The 20,026-nt window shown below is 52.2% G+C and overlaps 6 protein-coding genes across 6 annotated transcripts; 3 read left to right on the forward strand and 3 right to left on the reverse strand.

Annotated features, from left to right (window-relative positions):
- Positions 1-26: 26 nt before the first annotated feature.
- On the reverse strand, positions 27-1,731 carry BO86DRAFT_3606 (Dor1-like family protein). Its single transcript, XM_025669820.1, has one exon. It carries the CDS (start codon positions 1,615-1,617, stop codon positions 133-135), a length of 1,485 nt encoding a protein of 494 aa, XP_025533354.1. The 5' UTR covers positions 1,618-1,731; the 3' UTR covers positions 27-132.
- A 1,103-nt stretch (positions 1,732-2,834) lies between these two features.
- BO86DRAFT_444421 (acid phosphatase DET1) lies at positions 2,835-5,442 on the forward strand. Its single transcript, XM_025676379.1, has 2 exons — positions 2,835-3,053; positions 3,110-5,442. The coding sequence occupies exons 1-2, from the start codon at positions 3,039-3,041 to the stop codon at positions 5,159-5,161; spliced, it is 2,067 nt and encodes a 688-aa protein (XP_025533355.1). The 5' UTR covers positions 2,835-3,038; the 3' UTR covers positions 5,162-5,442.
- Positions 5,443-6,224: 782 nt separating this feature from the next.
- BO86DRAFT_3617 (uncharacterized protein) lies at positions 6,225-6,763 on the forward strand. Its single transcript, XM_025669876.1, has one exon. It carries the CDS (start codon positions 6,322-6,324, stop codon positions 6,631-6,633), a length of 312 nt encoding a protein of 103 aa, XP_025533356.1. The 5' UTR covers positions 6,225-6,321; the 3' UTR covers positions 6,634-6,763.
- BO86DRAFT_3616 (phosphatase PAP2 family protein) lies at positions 6,764-8,420 on the reverse strand. Its single transcript, XM_025669871.1, has 2 exons — positions 7,870-8,420; positions 6,764-7,792 (listed from the first exon to the last, which is right to left on the reverse strand). Exons 1-2 carry the CDS (start codon positions 8,289-8,291, stop codon positions 6,895-6,897), a joined length of 1,320 nt encoding a protein of 439 aa, XP_025533357.1. The 5' UTR covers positions 8,292-8,420; the 3' UTR covers positions 6,764-6,894.
- A 5,575-nt stretch (positions 8,421-13,995) lies between these two features.
- BO86DRAFT_384557 (VIT1/CCC1 transporter family protein) lies at positions 13,996-15,714 on the reverse strand. The gene is made up of 2 exons (XM_025670912.1): positions 14,881-15,714; positions 13,996-14,699 (listed from the first exon to the last, which is right to left on the reverse strand). The coding sequence occupies exons 1-2, from the start codon at positions 15,249-15,251 to the stop codon at positions 14,165-14,167; spliced, it is 906 nt and encodes a 301-aa protein (XP_025533358.1). The 5' UTR covers positions 15,252-15,714; the 3' UTR covers positions 13,996-14,164.
- Positions 15,715-16,774: 1,060 nt separating this feature from the next.
- BO86DRAFT_405483 (phospholipase, PLC-D) lies at positions 16,775-18,553 on the forward strand (the record flags this gene model as incomplete). Its single annotated transcript, XM_025674095.1, has 7 exons — positions 16,775-16,873; positions 16,941-17,354; positions 17,416-17,592; positions 17,651-17,689; positions 17,742-17,950; positions 18,023-18,172; positions 18,241-18,553. The coding sequence occupies 7 exons, from the start codon at positions 16,775-16,777 to the stop codon at positions 18,551-18,553; spliced, it is 1,401 nt and encodes a 466-aa protein (XP_025533359.1).
- Between the last annotated feature and the right edge of the window lie 1,473 nt (positions 18,554-20,026).

Consider the following 20,026-nt stretch of genomic DNA (forward strand, 5'->3'; position numbering starts at 1 on the left):
CTTCAATGACACTCCGCTGACACTGACAATGGCCGATTTGTTGGTTTTTGTTTGTTTGTTGGCAGCTTTGCTGGCAATATCCTTACAGTACGTTCTTCGTCACTTTGTGACTTTGTCACTTCCAGTCCCTCACTAAGCTGGCGATGCAACTCGCAAGGTCCCTTTGGAAGAAGGCCCTGTGGTTGTACCACCCCCAGTCAGCTGCTCCAACCGCCCTGCCAAGGCTCGGTGTTTCCGTGTCACCTCCTCCCATTCGTAGGCTAAATCATCATCGTCATCATCGTCTTCGTCCTGCTCGTCTCCCAACTCCGTAAGGATCATTCCAAAATCGCCCCCAAGTCGACCAAGACTGGCTGCACAATACAGGACCTGGGTCAAGAGACTTTCACGCGAGCTCTTGTCGCGAACATTGGGAAGATACGTGCGCAACGTATCCGCGAGCAATTCGACCAGCTGCATGGGAAAAGTGGCCATGGCAGACGGAAGACGTTGAAAGGGAATTTCTGCACGGGCTGACTTCGAGGCTACCGCCTTGACTCGACTATCGATTCCACGTAGACCGGCAACGGCTAATTCCGACTCGGACTGGTCAGGATAGAAAATGTTTCTGTATAAGGAGACAATAGCAAAACTTTGTTCGCGGAAAATCTCAATATATCGTTTCAAGTATTTCTCCGTCTGGTGACCATCTGACCAAGTGGCTGTCGCACTGTTTGGTTTGTCGGTCTTGTGGAGTCTGCGCTGCGTCTCCTGGTCGGCCAACTCTCGCAAAGGATCCAGGGCTTCGAGCATTGATACCAGATTTGCCAGTCTACAGATCAGAAATACGGCACCCAAGGCCCCCTCGCCGGAAGTAGTCCCTCCATCATTGTATAGGTTTTCCAGCTCGGGCGCCACTCGCCGCAGCCAGCCAACGGTCCTCATGGCAGCTGCTAGCCGCAGGTTCTGCATCCGCAGCCCAGCAATTAGATTGGAGGTCATGTCCTTCATCGCTTCATCGGCCTGCATGACCACGTCTTTGATGAGCGGGGAATCCGGATACAAAGTCTGTAGTCTCTTGATGTGCGCATAAAGATCCAGTGCAGTCGAGTAGGTGGTCGAGGCGGAACTCCCTGTACCACCCGAGCTTGCCGCGGCGGATGACACCGCTGTAGAAAGCAAGGTTGGCAGCTCCAAAATGTCCGAGAGTCGGTCCACATTTCTTGCCAATTGCATGACCTTCTTCCGCCGCTCAAGGGATACATTCTCGGTTGCTCGGCTATATTTCGAAGAGAATAGAACGGCTTCCTCGTCGAGTTTGGGGATTGAATCTCGTAGTGCTTGGGCGTCGCGGCTCAACTGGGGGATAGTTGTGCGAAGGTTGGACAAATGGTCTGCGGAGGCCACGAAGGCTTTGTGAGAACGGTTGGCGAGCGCTTGGAGGGACAAAAGGGTCGAGTGGGAGGACTGTGTTAAGGACTGAGGCTCTGTCGTCTGTAATGCTTGAAGGGAGAGGGTCGGTAGACGATTGAGGTACTGGGCGGTGGTGGGATTGTGCTCCGGGGAGCGGAGATTGGAAGGAGCATTGGTGGTTGGATCCAGCTGAGGAGCCAGGAGCTCGTAAAGATAATCGGCCATAATTGCTTTCGCCTGAGCCCAGGGGCAAAGAAAGGAAGGAGAGTTGTGGGAGAGGCTGTGAAGTTGCCCAGTGGAAGTCAAGTCACCGTCACCTACTAAGACAGGAGAAACTGGCCAGCTTTGGTTTGCGACGGATAAGTTAACGGATGAGTACGGCATGCCGCCTTGGCGGGTCACTGGCCAGCCCAGGCTTAGTCTGTCGCGGGGAGTGTATAAATTACTAACTGTCTGCCCACAGCTTCTAAGCCACAACTAGAAACACCTCATAACACCATGGATCCATGATATCTCCTTTCAATTGGAAGCTAAGCTCACGTCACATGCGTCTGACAGGGAAATTATCACTCTCACCTCTAGACTTTACACCTTTCTAGCTAATCATCTGAGCTTCTGATCTTCGCCCAGCGATCAATCCCCGCCGCGCCGCTCCCTGTCGAGTCAACTACTCCAATGTGGACGGCACTGGCATGAAGTAGACTTCAAACCATAGCTCTCTTCGAGACCAGATAGAATTATCTTATGGATATCAACCAGGAGGGGAAAAGCGCTTCTACCCCACACTGTTCCCCACATAGTGTCGTCCTTCCCGGAACGGGCGAGAACTGGAATGCCCACTGGGATTAACTACTTACCACAATCATGCTCCTTCAATCTGTGTGGGAGAGGGCAAGCAAGCCAGAAACTCAGGTTCATCGTGCAATTCATAGTCCCTCAATGGAAACACCACCGCTGGCATTCTTTTAAACGCGGTGATGGTCAAAGATGACCATATCCCACGATGCCAAATGTCCACGAAGTCCGACACGAACTCAATGTGAACCAGCATGCAGATGAAAGCTCCAATTTGAGAAGAAAAGTTTTAGACGGAATACAAAGAGGAAGACTATCAAAATGACATCAAGCAACTCGTTGCATGCTGATCTATTGACTAAGACATGAGAATCAATAGTTTTGTGAGCTTCACACTACATCAGCTCCAGGAAGATTAAGATCGAGGTCGAGATCGAGAGAAGTTATCTAGCCTGGCCGCAGGCATTGTAGGATATCTAGTAAACGGAGTATAATACTGATAGATGAATTGTGCCTGAGCAGGCCATTGCTGACTAACCAGGGCACTGACATCACTGGAATGCGCTAACTGGATCAGGCAATCCCCAGGTTCCTCCAATGGTCCCGCCGCATTTGCAAATCCTCCAAATCCTCGTTCTCCTCAACAACTCATTTTCTGGGATCTCCCATCGATCGGTTCTCGAAATACGAAGACTGATTTACAAGCCACGAGTTTCTCGTGAAATCGGCCAGTCAGCGGGTGCATTTTTTTTGTGTTTCACTACCCGCCGTTACAGTCTGCTGCGATTGTCCTGTACCTCGCCTCGTATCCCCACATCAGTTGTACACCACCGCATGCCACCACAACAACCATGGGCAAGCCGCGGGTAAGTGTCACAGCCCTCGATGGTGATTCCTCTTCGGTCGCTCACCTGTTTCACAGATGATCATCTTGATCCGACATGCTCAATCAGAAGGGAACAAAAACCGCGAGATTCACCAGACCATCCCGGACCATCGGGTTAAACTCACCCCGGAAGGACATCGCCAGGCTCTGGAAGCAGGAAGCAAATTACGCGCCCTACTCCGACCAGATGACACGATACACTTCTTCACATCTCCCTATCGTCGCACACGTGAAACCACGGAGGGCATTCTTCAGTCCTTGACATCGGACTCGCCATCCCCATCCCCGTTCCCGCGGCATACAATCAAGGTCTATGAGGAGCCTCGGTTGCGCGAGCAGGACTTTGGCAACTTTCAACCTTGCTCGGCCGAAATGGAACGAATGTGGCTGGAAAGGGCTGATTATGGACACTTCTTCTACCGGATACCCAACGGTGAGTCTGCCGCAGACGCCTACGACCGCGTCAGTGGTTTCAACGAGTCCCTTTGGCGCCTGTTCGGAGAGAACGACTTCGCTAGTGTCTGCGTGCTGGTTACGCATGGCTTAATGACGAGAGTATTTCTCATGAAATGGTACCACTGGAGCGTGGAATACTTTGAGGATCTACGAAACATCAACCATTGCGAGTTTGTTATCTTGAAACTCAATCCAGACAATGGTAAATATGTCCTCCAAAATCAGCTCCGGACTTGGTCCGATCTGCGCAAGGAAAAAGAGCTGGAGCGGCAACACGAACGTGCAGCGAAAGGCCTCAGCCCTACACAGCCCGCAACGCCATCGGAGACAACGCCGGTACCGGTCAGACGCAAGTGGGGTGGCTGTCCCGAGGGGTGTAATCACGGAATTCGAAGAGGGAACTCCTTGCGTTCAGCTCGAGCACACGGATCAGAACAGCCCAAGCTTCACGTGGACACTTCATCCCCCGTCTCCAGGAAGACAAGCGATCCCAAGCACAACTCAGAGAACACTGACGCTGACCACGATGCTTCTCCGACTACAACCTCGAAAGATCCGGCCGCGCATGGAGAACCACATATGATCACAGCCCCCGAGCCAGCACTTGGAGATCGGTCGAGAGATGTTCGCCCGTTAGAGAGAACACACCCCGCGCCTTCGCCCAAGTACGAGTTTCATGGCACTCAACTAGAACTCGAGGTCTCGAGCGCGACCTTGGAAAAGGCACTACCCATCCGAACAAAGGCCATTGCCTTGACTGACACAAGTCAATCATCCGACCAACCATTTCCCTCATCGACCCGCTCCAGCCCCAGCCCCAGCTCAAATCCAGTCCCGCGCCGGCCAGACCTCCGGCACTTCCACCGCGACAGCGAAGACCACCTCCTTCACCCACCCCGCTCCACCTATGCCTACATCCATATGGTCGGCCGTGATGGCGGTGGCTCCCTGAGCGGAGCGAACAGCCTTGCACCATCTGAGGACGAGCGGGATGATAAACACGAATATCAGCACCACCACCATCACCACCATTCGGGCCATAAGCACCAGCATGAACCCACCCAGTCGGCTCCAGAAGCCCGTCCGCGCTCCGCCTCCACCTCCAACCACCTCTATCCCCACCAACATCACCATCAGCACCACAGCCATCGCCTGGACCCCTCTCGCAAACCGTCCCAGGATCTCGGCAACGACGGCGACGACGAGAGCAGCAGCCGACAGTGCGAGCGACCTCGTCGCACCCGCTCTCACAATTACCACCGCCATCCCCACCATTCCACCACCTCCGGCGGTCGTCGAGCCATCCAAGCGAAGCGCGTAGCCAACATCCTCACCCAACATCAAGTGCAGCCGCAGCAGCAACAATACGACAACCACGATGACGACAACGACGACGAAGACCATGACGAGTATTTCTCCGAGCAATGCGCAGCATGCCAGGCGGACCAGTCTCAGCACGTCCACGAAGGCAGTAATCAGACTTACGAACCCGAGCACGAGCACGAGCACGCAGACGACCCTAATGACCACACTACTAGTACTACCGCCATGACCCCTGGAGTCGAAGACGAAGACGACGCCCTAGAAGCCCAACGCCGCGAAGACCAAAGCATTAGAGGAAGCGTCTACTGATTTTTCCCTTTTCGTTTTCCCGGCATGAGATCTTAGTTATCTATTACGAAACACTTCCCCAATCATCAAATAACCAATCTCAATCCGATTATCCATACAGCGCATTACATCATACACATTTCTCATTCTATCTTATGACGCATCAGAGAAGACTGCCCTTGCTTTCATGACTTGATAATAGAGAAAAGAAGAAAGATCAAAGATGATGACATATGTGCAATGACATCACACGGATTATAAAAGAATTGTTATCTGGTATTATCCCTGAAGGAGGTACTTGGACGGGCCACTCTCCATATACCCAGTCATGGATCTTCAACGACTTATGACTAGTATTGTTCATAAGTGATTCTCCAAAACCAGTAGTATAGACATACATACTCAAACGAGCACTTACACACATACATACGAACCATCCTACAGACTAATTCAAGCAAAAGGGGAAAATAAATATTGTTTTTGATATACAATATAAACAAAGAGTTTGGTTTGAATGGGTTTCTTTCATAAATCATAACACTGCCTGGTTTGAAAATAATTATAATTAATAATGCCTGGCGACTGAAGCTCGTGCTGGAACTGCAGCGGAGTAACAAAATGCTTGTTCAGGTTCTCAAGAATTAGATAAAGCCTTCCTGACGCACTGACACATACTCACACACACATGAGGATTAGGGTGAGGTTGATAGGGAGTTTTTAAGAATGGTTGAGAGTAGGAGTAGGGAAAGTATGTGTGCGCGCGTGTGCGTCAGGCGTTGAATTGGCCACCAGAATTCTGCAAGTTGTTTCTCCCTCCCCAGCATTCCATATCCCACGTGAGGACGAAAGCGGGCACAGACGAGAGATAGAAAGGAGTATCCTCCACCACCATATATGCAGGCCCTCGCGACAATGTTCCTTGCGTCGAGGGTTTCTCCTTGCCAATCCAAACTGGAAAATAAAAACCAAACAGGTCCTCTCTCCTCATACAACAGACAACAAGTGTCTCAGGGTAGTGGCAACGGCCTGAGAGCAAGGAGTTTCGTCATAGCCCCTCTGTCTATATGCCAATGCAAAAAAAAGGGTCATTAAACAACATTGCATCCTTGGTGATGCATAGTGAATCAGGTGCAAACGGGGAAGCGAGTGAGAGCGCCTCCAATCAACTTTTCTTTCATTGAATGGTCTCAAACCTAGGCGCCAATGGTGTGAGCAATCGACACGAATTGATAAAAGTCTATGTACCTGGCCGAGCGGAAGGTGAAATAAAGGTAAAGCTCGACCAGCTGACGAACAGCGAAAGACAAAAAGTGGGATCGAAGCGAATGGGTCGTTCTGAGAAAGCCCAGAAAGACTCCCAGCAGCGAGCGTCGCAGGCAAGACCTCAGCGCGGTCTGACGAAAAATCGCTTTGGGTCTTCCGTATTAAAATTATCGACGGAGCTCCGATGTTGGGCTGGAGGAATCGATTATGCAGCCAAAATATTGCGGTGATAGTACAGTGAGGCGGAAAGAGGAGTCATCAAGTGATGACTCTCAACACGTTCAGCCAGGCGAAAGTTCGAGTGAACTGACTGAAAAGCCTGCGAAGGGACGAAGCGAGGCGGTCGGTATTAAAGATGTATGTGTCGAAATTGGCTCAATGCAATAAACCCAGCATGTCGTCAAATGTTGAAAACGCCAATCGTTAAATAAATGCAAGAAGCGAATGCTATATGCAGGGTGAGGTTTGTGAGAAGTCGGAACGAGAGCTTATCAAGGGCTGATAACATGTCTTCCCGCTTCAATGTCGGTGACTGGGGAGGCGAGTGACTCTCCCTCCCATGTGTAATGGTCATCGACAGGGCTCAGGGAGCCAGAAGAGACGGAGGATGAGGATCCAACCGTCCATTCATCGCTGTCGAGATTAAAGTCGCCATCGAAACTAGCCAGGTCGTATCCATATGCGCGAGCTGAGTCACCGATCTCGATGTAGTCGTAATCCCAGCGGTAGGTCTTGTCGCTCTGGACGCGCGGGAGAAATCGGGTCTTGGCGAAGTAGAACGCGACCGTGGCCAGCAGACCACCACCAACCAAGTCCACTGCATAGTGGTGCGACAAGTACATCGTCGCCCACCACATCCACAGAGTGTAGGTGACGAACAAAGGCTTCAAGCGGGGGAACACATGGCTCATGAACAAGGCAGCCAAGGTTGAGTCCGCCGCGTGCAGAGAGGGAAAGGCGCCGAACACGACGGGGGATTGTCTGAAGCCCGAAGTGTACAGGTCGATTCCAAGGAGCTTGTCGATGCGGGCGAGTCCAGCAGGGTTACCGGGCATCGAGTAATCGGCCGGTGCCAGGCCGTACAGGTTCTCGTACCACGGAGGAGAGCATGGGAAGAAGAGCTGAATAGTAACCGCAGTCATGCTGATGTAACCAAAGGTACGGGCGAAAAGTGGAACAGTGCCCGGAGGACCGAAGATGAACATGATGAGCGAGCAGACGAACGGCGCACCGTAGTGGCACAGGCCATAGGGGATCCATGCAAGCACATCAAGAACAACATTCTGGTGAGCAGACAAGATGTTGCTAATGTTTGCACCATACAAGATATTCTCCAGGGCCGGAAGCACGCGGACCCAGATCGCAGGGCGCCAATCACTTGGAATGAACCTATAGCCGGAAAAGTCAGTCATTGTTCGCCATCCGGTGGTGCCAGGTACAAGGCCAAGGCTTGTGGGTGCACTTACTGGCAGGCGTAGAAGAAGATAAGCCAACCCGCGATGGGCAGGAAAGGAAGGAAGAACTGGCGGGTGATCGGGAGCAGCAGCGAGATCAGGAGTAGCGTGAAGACAGCAGTTTTGGCCAAGGGGCCGGGGGCACCCATCATGCTGAGGGAGAAAATCCCGATGATCAGCAAGAGTAGATACTGGAAGTCATATAGTGTCCACCGATGGCTTTGCAGTGACCGTAGGGTATCGACGGGCGAGAAGGAGGTCTGCAGCGTCGAAATCGATGAGGTCGGAGAAAGCCTGCTGCGCAACTTCGAACGAATCTTCCGTCGCATGCGATGCGGGACCAGCAATTGAATAGAGCGCCATGGTACTTGGATCTGAAGCTTGCCGAACTGGTTCTGTGTACGGTCCTTCCACGAAGGAAGGGAACTATTCATCTCGGCGGCTAGTCTCGGAACGAAGAGACTCCGTGGAATGGCCGAATGGACTCTCTTCTTTGTTCGTCTAGCGAAGATACCAGAGGCGGAGGCGCAAGCAAAGGATGGAAGCTCGAGGCAAAGCTGACGGGAAAGGGGAGGGGATAGCGTGGTGTTGTCTCGGCGTCAAGGTGACAGGAGTCGAAGGGAGAATGGACCCTGGAACAGAACGTTTCAATCGCTGCTGGTTTGCTCCGACAAGCGGAGAATTGAAATTGAGTTATAGCAACGACGTGGGAGCGCGGGCTCCGGTCTCCAGCGGCCAAACGAGGTTGTTCGGGGGGAGGTCACGTTGGCAAGGGCTTCTCTGACGCAAGGCGGACGAACAGTAAGGGCGATAGAGAGGCAGTAGACCGAGAACGAGGAGATAAGTCGCGAGGGGCGCAAAGATGGCCACGGAGCCGGAGGGATAGGAGAGTAGACGGAGGAGAGAGTGGAATAAGGACAATAGGTAAATAGGAAGAGAGGAAGCGAAGGGCTGTAAAGAAGAGGAGAGGAGGGAAAAAGGGAAGAGGAGGAAACAATGAGACGGGAATCTGAGGATTTTGCAGGTGGTTTTGCTTTGGGGACGAGTAGTACTAGTAGTAATGAATGAATGAGTAGAGTGAGCGAGTGAAGTGAGACTGGGACTGGGACTGGGACTGGGACTGGACGGGGCGACGGACCACGACGGGTACGGCGTAAGGCAGTAATGTCGTACTCGTATTACCGGTTTGGCCCCGTATCATGTCGTCACCACTGGCCGTGTCCTAACTCATTCAAGGCGTTTAATTACCGCCCATACCCCTTTAGTGTTTAGTTTCGGTGGTCAGCCTCGGAAGTGCCTGAGAAACCAGGGTCGCTGCTAACTCCAAAAAGGAAAGAGAGAAAAAAACAAAAAAAAAAGAAAAGAAAATCGAAGCAGAAAATTTCTGCTCGGACGACGGAGACCGCAAATACCGAACTACGGATCGGGGCGGGCTTGAAGCTGCAATAGTCTACACCACCACTGCACCACTGCACCACCGCACCACCATAGCTTTCTTGCACGCCTCGGCCAAGCTATGTGATTCCGGTTCCTGAATAGTCGCTTGTCATCTTCACGACTATCTACGGAGTAGTTCTATATGAACTGAGCATGCGGAGAATAAAGTTGACGCGGTGCAGTAGGAGAGCTGTGCGCAGCGACAGTTAGACACTACTATAACTCTGACTCTGGTCCCCTTCTACTGACGATGATGGTCTGACTCTGATCTGTAGGTCTCAGATAAAAGTAAAGAAGCATTTTGCTTTGCTTCAAGAAAAACAACCCAGCCATTCTCACCACCTCCGCGATACGCCCAACCCAGTGGTCCCCATAGATTCAATGGCCGACCAACAGGAAGCAGTGGATCTCCCATCTCCAATTTCGCTTAATCCACAACGGTCTCACAAATCGGTCAAAGAAATTCACCGATGCCGCCTACAGTCAGTCTGGTTGGTCACAATTGTTCCGCTTGGCGCATAATTAGTGATCATTATTGATTTATTGATTATTTCCCTCGTATGTTTGTTGAGGCCCGAGGATTATCCCACCCATCCCCATCCCCATCCACATTGTGTATAATGATCAGGCACCAGATGGATCGGGCCCCGGCAATCCGGCATCCGGACCCAAAAAGACATTGATAAAAGTTTCTCTAACCGCAAGGCCTCGGTTGTTGATATATGACTATGTAGATGGGCCCTACATAACGACAAGCACGATCCTACGAGGCGGATAACCGGCTGGTTAATCTGATGGATAACGATCGGGGACCCAACCGCCGGTGTTCCCGCGACAGGCCCAGGGCACAATGTGATGGATAGAGCATCGGTCGTATTGCTTACCTCTTGCAGTAAGTTAACAAGGGCTCGGACAATAGCCGCCGCAGAGTCCAGATTGATAGGTACATGTATGTGATAGGATGGTTTTTACGACGATCAGCCAGCGAGACGGCGAGATGACAGCTACCCATGGAGGAGTCAGTCAGTACGAGAGAGAAGCAGCAGAAAACCGCACCTCTTGTCTCTTCCCCAGCCACTTCCGCCCATTCAACTCGAAACAATCGCCTGTCAGATTTGTCCACGCGCCAGGTGCATCAAACCCGGATGACAGCTGTTGTTGCGTTTTCCCTTGACGCATTGAGCCTCCCCCCCTCAAAGCTGGGGAAGGACAAACAGGGAGGATAGACTGATTGATTGATTGCACAAAAACCCCCAATCCTCCTGAATATCACAATTCGCATTTCGCCCCTGAGCAACAAACAGCCTTTTCTCCTTCCCCTGATTTCGATCTATAGCATAGAATTAGGCAACATGACAACAAAAGGGTCGAGGGCTGGAGAAATGATATGCAGGTCTAGAGTGTTTAAGCCACAGTCTAGTCACGAATTATTAGACACTTAGTCTCTAGTTCGACACTCACACCACACGAGAGCAAGAGAGAGGAGAGAGAGCGAAATGGAAGTTGCTCTTCTGAGCCCCGTCCATGACGGTCTGGTACGGTACAGCGTGTATACGATACATACCAATTCCTGTTCCCTTCCCAGGTCCCTCGAATGATCACCTCGTCCGGTCGCGCGGCTTGCCGTGATCATTCTTGCATCCGAGAGCATTAATGCACCCAAGCACGCGCCTGATTTGAAACTCTGGTGTTTGTGATGGCTTTCTCAGTTGTTCAAGCTCATAGCAGCTGGATCAGCAGATTTGGAGGGTCTGCGCTGCATCGACCCTGACTTAATTGGGCCGTGTGTATATGGACAGGGCAGCGTCATCATGACTTCCGCCTCAAATTAATCATAACGAGTTGTGCCTGCCCTGACTTTAGTGCAACAGCTGCTGTGGCTACTACTGCTGTGGTGCTGCTCCTCACCTCATCGCAACGTTAGGACTGGAGCGCACGATCGGACTGCAACTCTCCCCAGCAGCCCAGTAGCTCCCCGGCTCAGGCTCAGGCTCTCTCTGCCTCATGCGGACGATTTCCCGATCCGCTTACTTAATGGCCCAGTACAGTTCGGCTGATTCTCGCGATTCCGACCAGGGGCGGTACAGTACCAGTCACCTGGAACGGGCAAACTGCTCAGGCCCAACAGGCAATGCTGTCTGGGCACACCTAGCCAGATGCAGGATTCCCCCATCAGTCTACGAGGTAATGCTTACTGAGTCGAACCAAGTGGCTGACGACGGTTACGCGTGGTTTGTTACCTGCTTTGAAATTAAAGGGTGAAGAAGGGAAATCCTGCAGTCTAAAACTGACTATCATTTCTCCCACCCCCAGCCTCAACCAGGCAGCAGCAACTGCTTGAGCCATCCATCAGCCTCGAATTCGTAGTACGGGGGTACTGTACATACATTACACAACCCTGTACTGAGTAGATGAGCTGGGGCTTATACTGGCGCAAATTTCCGAACGGCATGTTCATCTCAAAATTAATGGAGCTGGCTGTTGCTTGCTCCTCTTTGCTGCGCCTTACCTATGGGAGATTGACAATGTGTCGGATCATCAAACGTGGTTCTACAGGAGATGATCCTTGGGGGATATTCCCTCGTATTCGTTTGCTCACGCCTCTCTCCTCCCCCCCCTTTCATCTGTATGCACCACAGAAGAAGGGGGGTAACGTGTGGTCCTAGCAAATCTATTACTCGTAGTTAACGATGCCGAGCCCTTGACTATTGTTACCTGTTGGCATGAAGAGTGGATTCGATGGGGGTGGTGGGCACCGGGCTGTGTGAAGGTCACCAGAGAGCTTGGGCCAAGCAGGACAACGTTGGTGGCTTGGAAAGCCGATCGGCATACTACAAGCATGTAATGTAATTCATCCCATTTGGAAAGACTACAAGAGCGTCAAGAAGACATACGATACCTCTTTCTTGTAACGAACCAAAGGTTACTACTCTGTAACTGTACCAGACTTGACTTGAACTCGTTGCATCATGGACGGTTGCTTTCGCGGCGGAACCAAGAAGCAGAATACGGGGAAGAGAGAGAGAATGAGGGGGAAGGAAGGACAAACAGCGAGGGTCATCGACATCATCGGACATCATAGAAAAACGAAAGGGTAGTGACGGGGCACAAAACCCACTCAAGAGCGGGAGAGCCACACACCCGTGACAACATGGATCGATCCCGGATTCGGATCGTTGCGCCTCTCTTGCTTCCAACTTCCTTCTAGAATCTCAACTCTTGGTTCATGATTGACATCAATGGTAGATCCTTTTACTGAGTACAACATGATCTCCAAGTGACGTGACAGCATCGTGGATGTCAAATCTGTTTGGCTACGTTCTACTGCTCATACTATTGACCTCACCGCTCGCTACAGGAGGAGTCACATACACTTTTAGCACTTATGGGGGAGCCCCATACTATATTGCATGAGTCTCCATGCAAGAACAAGAAAACGCTGCAGCTCGAGATCACCTGATGCCCTCGTGCCCGTCGGGCAAGCGAGACTAAGACATAAAGACCCATCAGAACAATGAGGTCATGCCGCATTGCCCTGCAGTAACACTTTCTATGAATGTTTATTGAATCATCGCTCGCTCCTCGGCCCAGCTTTGCCGGCCGAAGGGGGGTGCTGCATAACCCTCATTTAACCTTCTCTCTCTTGCTCTCAAAGATCCCCTCCTTGTGCAGAGTACACAATGCAGAAGTCAAAATGAGTTCAAGACATTGATCTGCATTGTGCGTTCGTACAGTGCATGAGCTTCACTGAGTCTGTCTTTATGCACTGTGAAGGTTTAATTTCTTGGTGTCTATGATCATGCCATCCACACAGACCGTTTCGCATTCCCCCTTCCCTTCCTTCCCTTCCCTTCCCTTCCCTTCCCCTCCCTCTTCTAATTGCCATTCAACGCAGGAAACAAAGTCTATTCCAACAGCAGCAGCAGCAGTATTGCCCCCTCCCCCCCAATAAACCAACCCACCAGAGACGATCATAGATCGATCGACACCACCCAACACACCCAGTAGCCACATACCAACCCACCAGTAAAACATCCGTGGGACTCCATCCAACTCCGCCGAATACCTCCTACTCCTACCCCACATTCTCCAAGACCGATCGCCAGCCCGGGAATCCCTGGCAAGGCTGGAGGGTGTTGGCTGGGGCGTGGGCGGAGGCTCATTTTTGAGGCGCCAGCTTGTGGCAGTGCACACCACACTCGGTTCGTGAGACGGGGCTGGAATGTCCAGTACATAGTTTCACACTGGCCTGGGATCCGATTGGGCGGTCACTACGCTCTGATGGCACAGCCGAGGCCAAGCGCTGAAGAATGTCTGTCATGCTCGGTGCAGGTGTAGCCTGACGGTCCTTTGTGGGCTGTCGTTGGGCTGTGTGTGGTTTGGGGATTGAGGACCGGTGCAGTGGTTGTCGGAGTTATGCGGTGTGTAGGTACAGTAAGCTACGTAGTTATTGGGCATCCTATTAGCGAGGACTGTATTGTGGAAGTGATGTGGAACAGGTTTGGGGGGAGTTCAAGTCGACCAGAGAGCTATTGCTTTCGGGTATTATACATTGCTTTCTGTTTTTCTGTTACTCGATACCTTGCGATCTGTGCTGGTGCGGACTTACATTGGACTTGGACGTGCGATTTGTGACAGGGCAGTCAAACTCGTCAATTTGTTCGTTCTAATCACAGGAACTATGTACTCAGTGTAATCATTCTAATATCGATATCGATGCTGACCAATGCCATAACTCATCTATGGAATCTACAGTCAGTCAGCCATAACCCGGTATCATCCAATGCATGTTGAGATCCGCCCATTTTGTAGCCCGCTCGAACGCCCAAGGAAAAGAAAGATAGATAACGCCAACAGAAAGAGAAAGGAATCATTGGTGATCATGTCCCTGATGAGCATCCGCCAGCATCTGGAATCCCTTCACCAGTCCCATCGCTGACCCGGCCGCAACTCCTCCGACCAGAACCATCTGCAAGCCCCCGACAAGTCCTCGCCGGATGTTCTTGGATCCCTTCCACCCACTCACAAAGCACGTCTTGCCATATCCGAAGAGGAACAATGCGACCACCATCGTGGCGATCGACCACTGCAGGGCATAGAAGGCGCCATGGGGCCCGACAAAGAAGTACGGGAGGAGCGGCACAAACCCGCCGATGAAGTACCCCAAGGCAATGGTCAGGGCACACACCCAGGCCCGTGACCCCGACGGCTCCTGGACGGTATGATGGAAATTCATGAGAAAGGAAGGGAGCATGGGGGAGGTGGAGAGGTGTCGCGTGAGCTCCACCACCAATTCGGAAGGGAGATCATAAGGCGCAAAGACATCAGCAATGGTGTCAGTCACTGAGGCGGGGTCGTTCCGAATCTCTTGTTTGGTCTCTTTCAATGTTGCGCGATAAGACTCCCTGTCAAAGAAGCAAAAGGTGAAGACCCAAATGTTAGCTTGATGCTTTTTTTTTGGGGTGGTCTTATCTTTTCGACACACATCGAACCCCGCTTCGATCGCCTCCTCCCCGCCCCTTTCGCCCCCTCACAACATTTGACGGGAAGTAAATCACCACCAAAAAAAGTGGGTACATCACTTACTCCTCACTCTTTGCACCCAAGTAACCGCCCAGCCCCATGGAGATAGCGCCTGCAATGAGCTCGGCCATGCCTCCAAAAACGACCACCTTAGTGTCACCCAGCGCTGATAAACCGGCGGTGAGAGCGAATGGCACCGTCATGCCGTCGGAGAGACCGATAATGGCGTCGGAAACGATGCGTCCGTCGATGAGTTTGGACTCTTTCTTCTCCGCTCCTTCCCGACATACTGAGCTGCTTGAGCCGGCTGTGGACTCGCTATCGCTCTCGTGTCGCAGGGATAGAGGGTATTCCTTTTCCAGGTCATGCTCAGGGGAGAATTCGGAGACGGGAGAGTAGCTGGATAGCAAGCCTTTGATGGAGGAGATAGACATCTTTGCTGTGTGGGGGGGTGTCTGAGGGAAGAGAAAGTTCGCGTCGAATCGAATCAATGCCGGAGATTTGATGTGATAGTTGTAGCCGGTGTGACAGAGGTCGGTATTAATATATCCACAGAGAGAGGATAGTCGCACGACGGGTCTTTGCTGAACTTGGAAGGTGGGCAAGAGACGAAGAAAAGGAAACTTTTGTGGTCCTGCTCCAAAAGTGAGAGATAGGGAGTAAATCAAGGCAATGGGATGCAATATCCTATGGATCAAAATGAGCTCTAGCGAGATTAGACGCCCGGCCGGGGCCCGTCGGTCATAGATATGGTTTGAGCGACAGGCGTCAGTGCAAGCTCAAGGAAGAATGCCCCTCGTGCCCATTTTCATGCTCATCTTCCACTCACACTCACATTCAGCTAGCATCAGTAGTAGGCAAGGTACCTGGTTATCTCCGGCCATGTGCCCGCATGAGAAGGCCTATTGAAGGAGAGTGAGGGACAACGTGCCTCACAGTCTGGCGGTCATCTGCAGTCAACTGCAGTCGCGGGGGATGGCACGTGCAGCTCTGATTGGCCTCGACCCCCGGGACAATGCAGGCTGAGACCCACCGGGCTGCGGAGTGCCTGAAGCTTGGACCATGCCAGCCTATCACACTCGACCATTTCCTAATCGACGGTCGAAAGTGGATCTACTAACCTTGAAGTATTCGCTACCCCCCCCCCCCCCCCACTGCACTTCTTCCACACTGCACTCTTCTAGACCACATCCATCCTTCGAGTCAAGTCGCATGCAGTTCTAATGCAATAAACAAGCACGCTGCAAGCACGCTGCAATCACGCTGCCCTCGAAGCGCGCTGCAGAGGACCACTTCCTGTACTATTACCACTAAGCACGCACATTCTCGACCCTCTTCAACCCGTCCGTTCCTTGCAAGCGGGGCAGCGTACGGGCTAACGTCGTTCTCCCAGTCTTCTCCTCCCGTGATCGAGACCAATCAATCGAGCAGCTGATGCACATCTCGCAATCGCGACCTCCAACTGCATCGACCCTCACGGTCATCTCCCCTCATTCTCCAACTGCAGCGGAGCGCATCCGGACCATACCTATCTATCTCCTCATTCTATCTGCGAATGTGGACTGTCTCACGCGAGCTAGTAATCAACTCCACAGCGTGCATTCTCTTGTCCCGTGCCATTGGCCATGGTCATTCTCACCGTCCATCGTAATTGAAAAGAGAGAGGAGACAAAAATCCTGCTCCACGGCAAAACCGGGACGACTTACTCGAATCATGTCGCGTGTGGACCTGCCTATCTCCGCAGGATGTCGGTGTGTGCCGAAGCAGCCGGCATGCGCTGCTGCATTCTGCCTCGTGGGACGTTAGGGGGTGGTGAGAAGGGAGAAGAGGGGCGAGAAAGAAGATAAATATCGCACCTCGCTGCTCCCCCTCGCAGGAAAAGAATAGGAACTGGAATCCGAAGAGCAAGAACGACGCCGGGTGAAGAACAGCCGCAGACACTGAAATCAAACAAAGATGAAGCTGAGCGTGGCTACGATCTCGGCTTTGGCTACTCTGGCCACTGCGGTTCCCCACAGGCGGAACAGTGCACAATGGGATCAGGTTCGCTCCAATGTAGGTTTTGACCTTCGATCCCGGTTTGCCTGTGTCTCCTGCAACCATTTGATTGACTTGGGGACAGATCAAACATGTTATCTATCTGATGTTGGAGAACCACTCGTTCGACAACATCGCGGGCTACTGGGACTTCCACCCGGACATTGACAACCTGCGCAACATCGACTACTGCAACGAGTACACGAACCCCAACTGGACAGTCTGGGGTGAACCTCTGAATGTCTGCGCGGCGCCGTTTGAGACTGAGGTGCCCCTCACTGACCCGGACCACAACTTCGCGGGTGTCACCTACGAGATCTTCCGCAAGTGGAACGTCACCAAGGATGATGTTCCCAACATGGGTGGATTCATTGAGCGTCAGTCGGAGAAATACAGTGCTACGCCGGGCGAATCCAGCTTCGTCATCAAGGCGTACGACCAGAAGAAAACGGCGACTCTGGCGGAAGTTGCCCAGAACTTCGCCTTCTGGGATAGTTATGTGAGTCTTCTGCAAGTCGTGTTGTTCATGTCTATATGTCTATATACTAAACGGGCAACAGCACGCCGAGCACCCCGGCCCTACCAACCCCAACCGTCAGTTTGCTACTTCGGGTTCTACCTGTGGTATGGTAGATAACACTTACCAATCTGCTGGATGGTATGCCAATTACACGGGTACCACGTGTGCCACCTCGATCTTCGAGTCGCTCAGTCAGAAGAACATCACATGGAAGAACGTGAGCTATAACCGTCCGATGTGTACATGGACATTGACTAACCCACTGTGGCTTTCAGTACTATGAGACCGACATTGTCGATGCTTTCATGTACAAGGTAATGCTTTTTCCCGCAGTCACTCCAAGTTCGCGTACTCACCGTTCTCTAGTGGGTGCAAGACAATGCCATGGACCGCCTGGTTCACTCCGACCAGTTCTACCGCGACCTCGAGGAGGGCACTCTCCCGCAGTTCTCCTACTACAACCCCGAGTGCTGCACCATCGACTCCATGCACCCGACCAGCAACATGGCCTCGGGCGAGCAGCTGATCAAGCATCTGTACGATGCGGTGCGCAAGTCCAAGTACTGGGACAATGTGTAAGGACTCCGATTGTCTCTCATAGCCCCTCGCCCCATCCGTCCTAGCACTGACAGCGACAACGCAATCAGTCTGATCGTCATCAACTTCGACGAACACGGTGGTTTCGCCGACCACGTCCCCACCCCTGTCAATATTCCCCAGCCTGAGGATGGCATTACTTTCTCCGGTGTGTCGGACGGCCACAACGTGACCTACGATTACACTCGATTGGGTGTTCGGTAAGCCCACCTTCTATTCACTCAAGCCGCAACACTGTGCGATGGCTAACTCGGAGGCACACTGATAGTGTCCCCGCGTTCCTGATCTCCCCCTGGGTGCCCGCCAACCACCTGATCCACGATCAAGGGACGAGCTACGCCAACAACTCGGCGTACACCCACACCTCGATCCTGCACTTCCTGCAGGAGCTGTGGAGCCTGGACGGGCTCAACAACCGGGTGCAGTGGGCCAAGACCTTCGAGTACCTCTTCACCAACACCAAGCGGGAGGACACCCCGGAGAAGCTGACGACGCCGACCTGGTACGGGGGCAGCAACGAGCCCAAGCCGGACCCGTTCTACAAGCTGAACCAGGACTACGACTATTATGAGAATCTGTAAATACCAGCAGCGGAGTGATGGCCAAAAAGACTACACGGCAGGGTTATGAGGTTTAGAGCTAATTTCAAACATGTTCATGTAATTTTGATTCACTTTCTCATGACAATCATATCTCGTTAACGCCCTCGCGCCCTCCTTTAGTAAGGAAAAAAAGGGAGGCAGCGCGGGTCAGCATAATGCATGCACATCTTCCACCTTCCTTGAATCAAAAGGCAGGGTTAAGCAAAGCATACCCACTCCAGAGTACAGTACAAAGCCGCGATGCTTCTGTTGGTTGCTCGCTCAAAAAGCACGACACCTCTTCTTTTCTTCCTGGTGCCCCTTCCCACCCCTGATCCGCGTCGCCAGTCACTTCCGCTTACGACTCTCCGCAGCCTGACCCTCCTGCCCCCAATTCGTGGGCTTGGTCATATCCCAGAACCGACTCTTGTACGCGGGGAACGAGGTGTGATTCCACATGTTGACGAGGATACTGGCCGCCACCAAAAAAAAAAAAAAATCAAAAACCGTTAGCGATCGGGATTCAGTCCGATGAAGGGAAAACGAAACCCGAAAGCCCGTTCAAGCAGAAGAAATAGGGAAAAGACAAGACCAACCTCTGACTCCGATCCACATACTCCTCCTCCTGGACCTCGCGCACGCCCACCTTCATCCCCTCGCGGGTGAACAGGACGTTCTTGCCTTCCATCTTGGAGCGCGTGTGGCGCGAGACGTCCTGGACGATGGAGTAGGCGACATACCCGATGCCGGCGAGGACGAGGAGGACGCCGAGGAGGATGAAGAGGCTGGTGTGGCGGGCTGCGGTGTGATGGTGATGTGACGGGTCCAGTTGCTTGGATGATGGAGGTCTGAACGTGAAGGGAGAGGAGAGAGATGTGATGTGTAAACGTCGATCGAAGATGAGTGGTGTACTTGTAATGTGTACTGTTATACAGTGATGTTATGATGCAGTGTAATGTGTCGACGGTTGGTGAGAGGAGAGAAAATGCGTAGGGCTGTTTTGCGATCGGGGATGGATGAGTGGATGGGTGGATGGATGGGTGATGGGTGATGTAATAATCCCCAATCACTTTGTTCCTTTATTCTTGTACTGTACTGGGTAGGTGCTAGGCCGATCACCGGTTCGTTTCGGTACTTCTAGCCGTGGAGAAGTGGGTAGGTAGGATTGTTGGTTATCAAGGTTTAACGAAGAAGCCTCGATGGAGTGTGAGAATATGGGAAGAAAAAGAAAAAAACTCTGTACGATGGGAAGAGATATGGATCCCCCCCCAAGTAATCCCCTTTATATACATATGAAAATTGCATGGGGAAGTGCAGGTGCAGAGTAAGGTACTGCCTCCAATTCTTGTCCCAAATAATATGCGCCCTGTAGGGCCAACCACCGGTCGGCTGCCAAGCCTCCCTCCCGCCAAGCGCTGGGGAAATTCTGGTGCCTGGATTTTTGGCTTCATTTTTCTTTTCTTTTCTTTTCTT

The sequence above is a fragment of the Aspergillus japonicus genome (assembly GCF_003184785.1).
Source record: "Aspergillus japonicus CBS 114.51 unplaced genomic scaffold BO86scaffold_1, whole genome shotgun sequence".
In the NCBI taxonomy this organism is placed as follows: Eukaryota; Fungi; Ascomycota; class Eurotiomycetes; order Eurotiales; family Aspergillaceae; genus Aspergillus; species Aspergillus japonicus.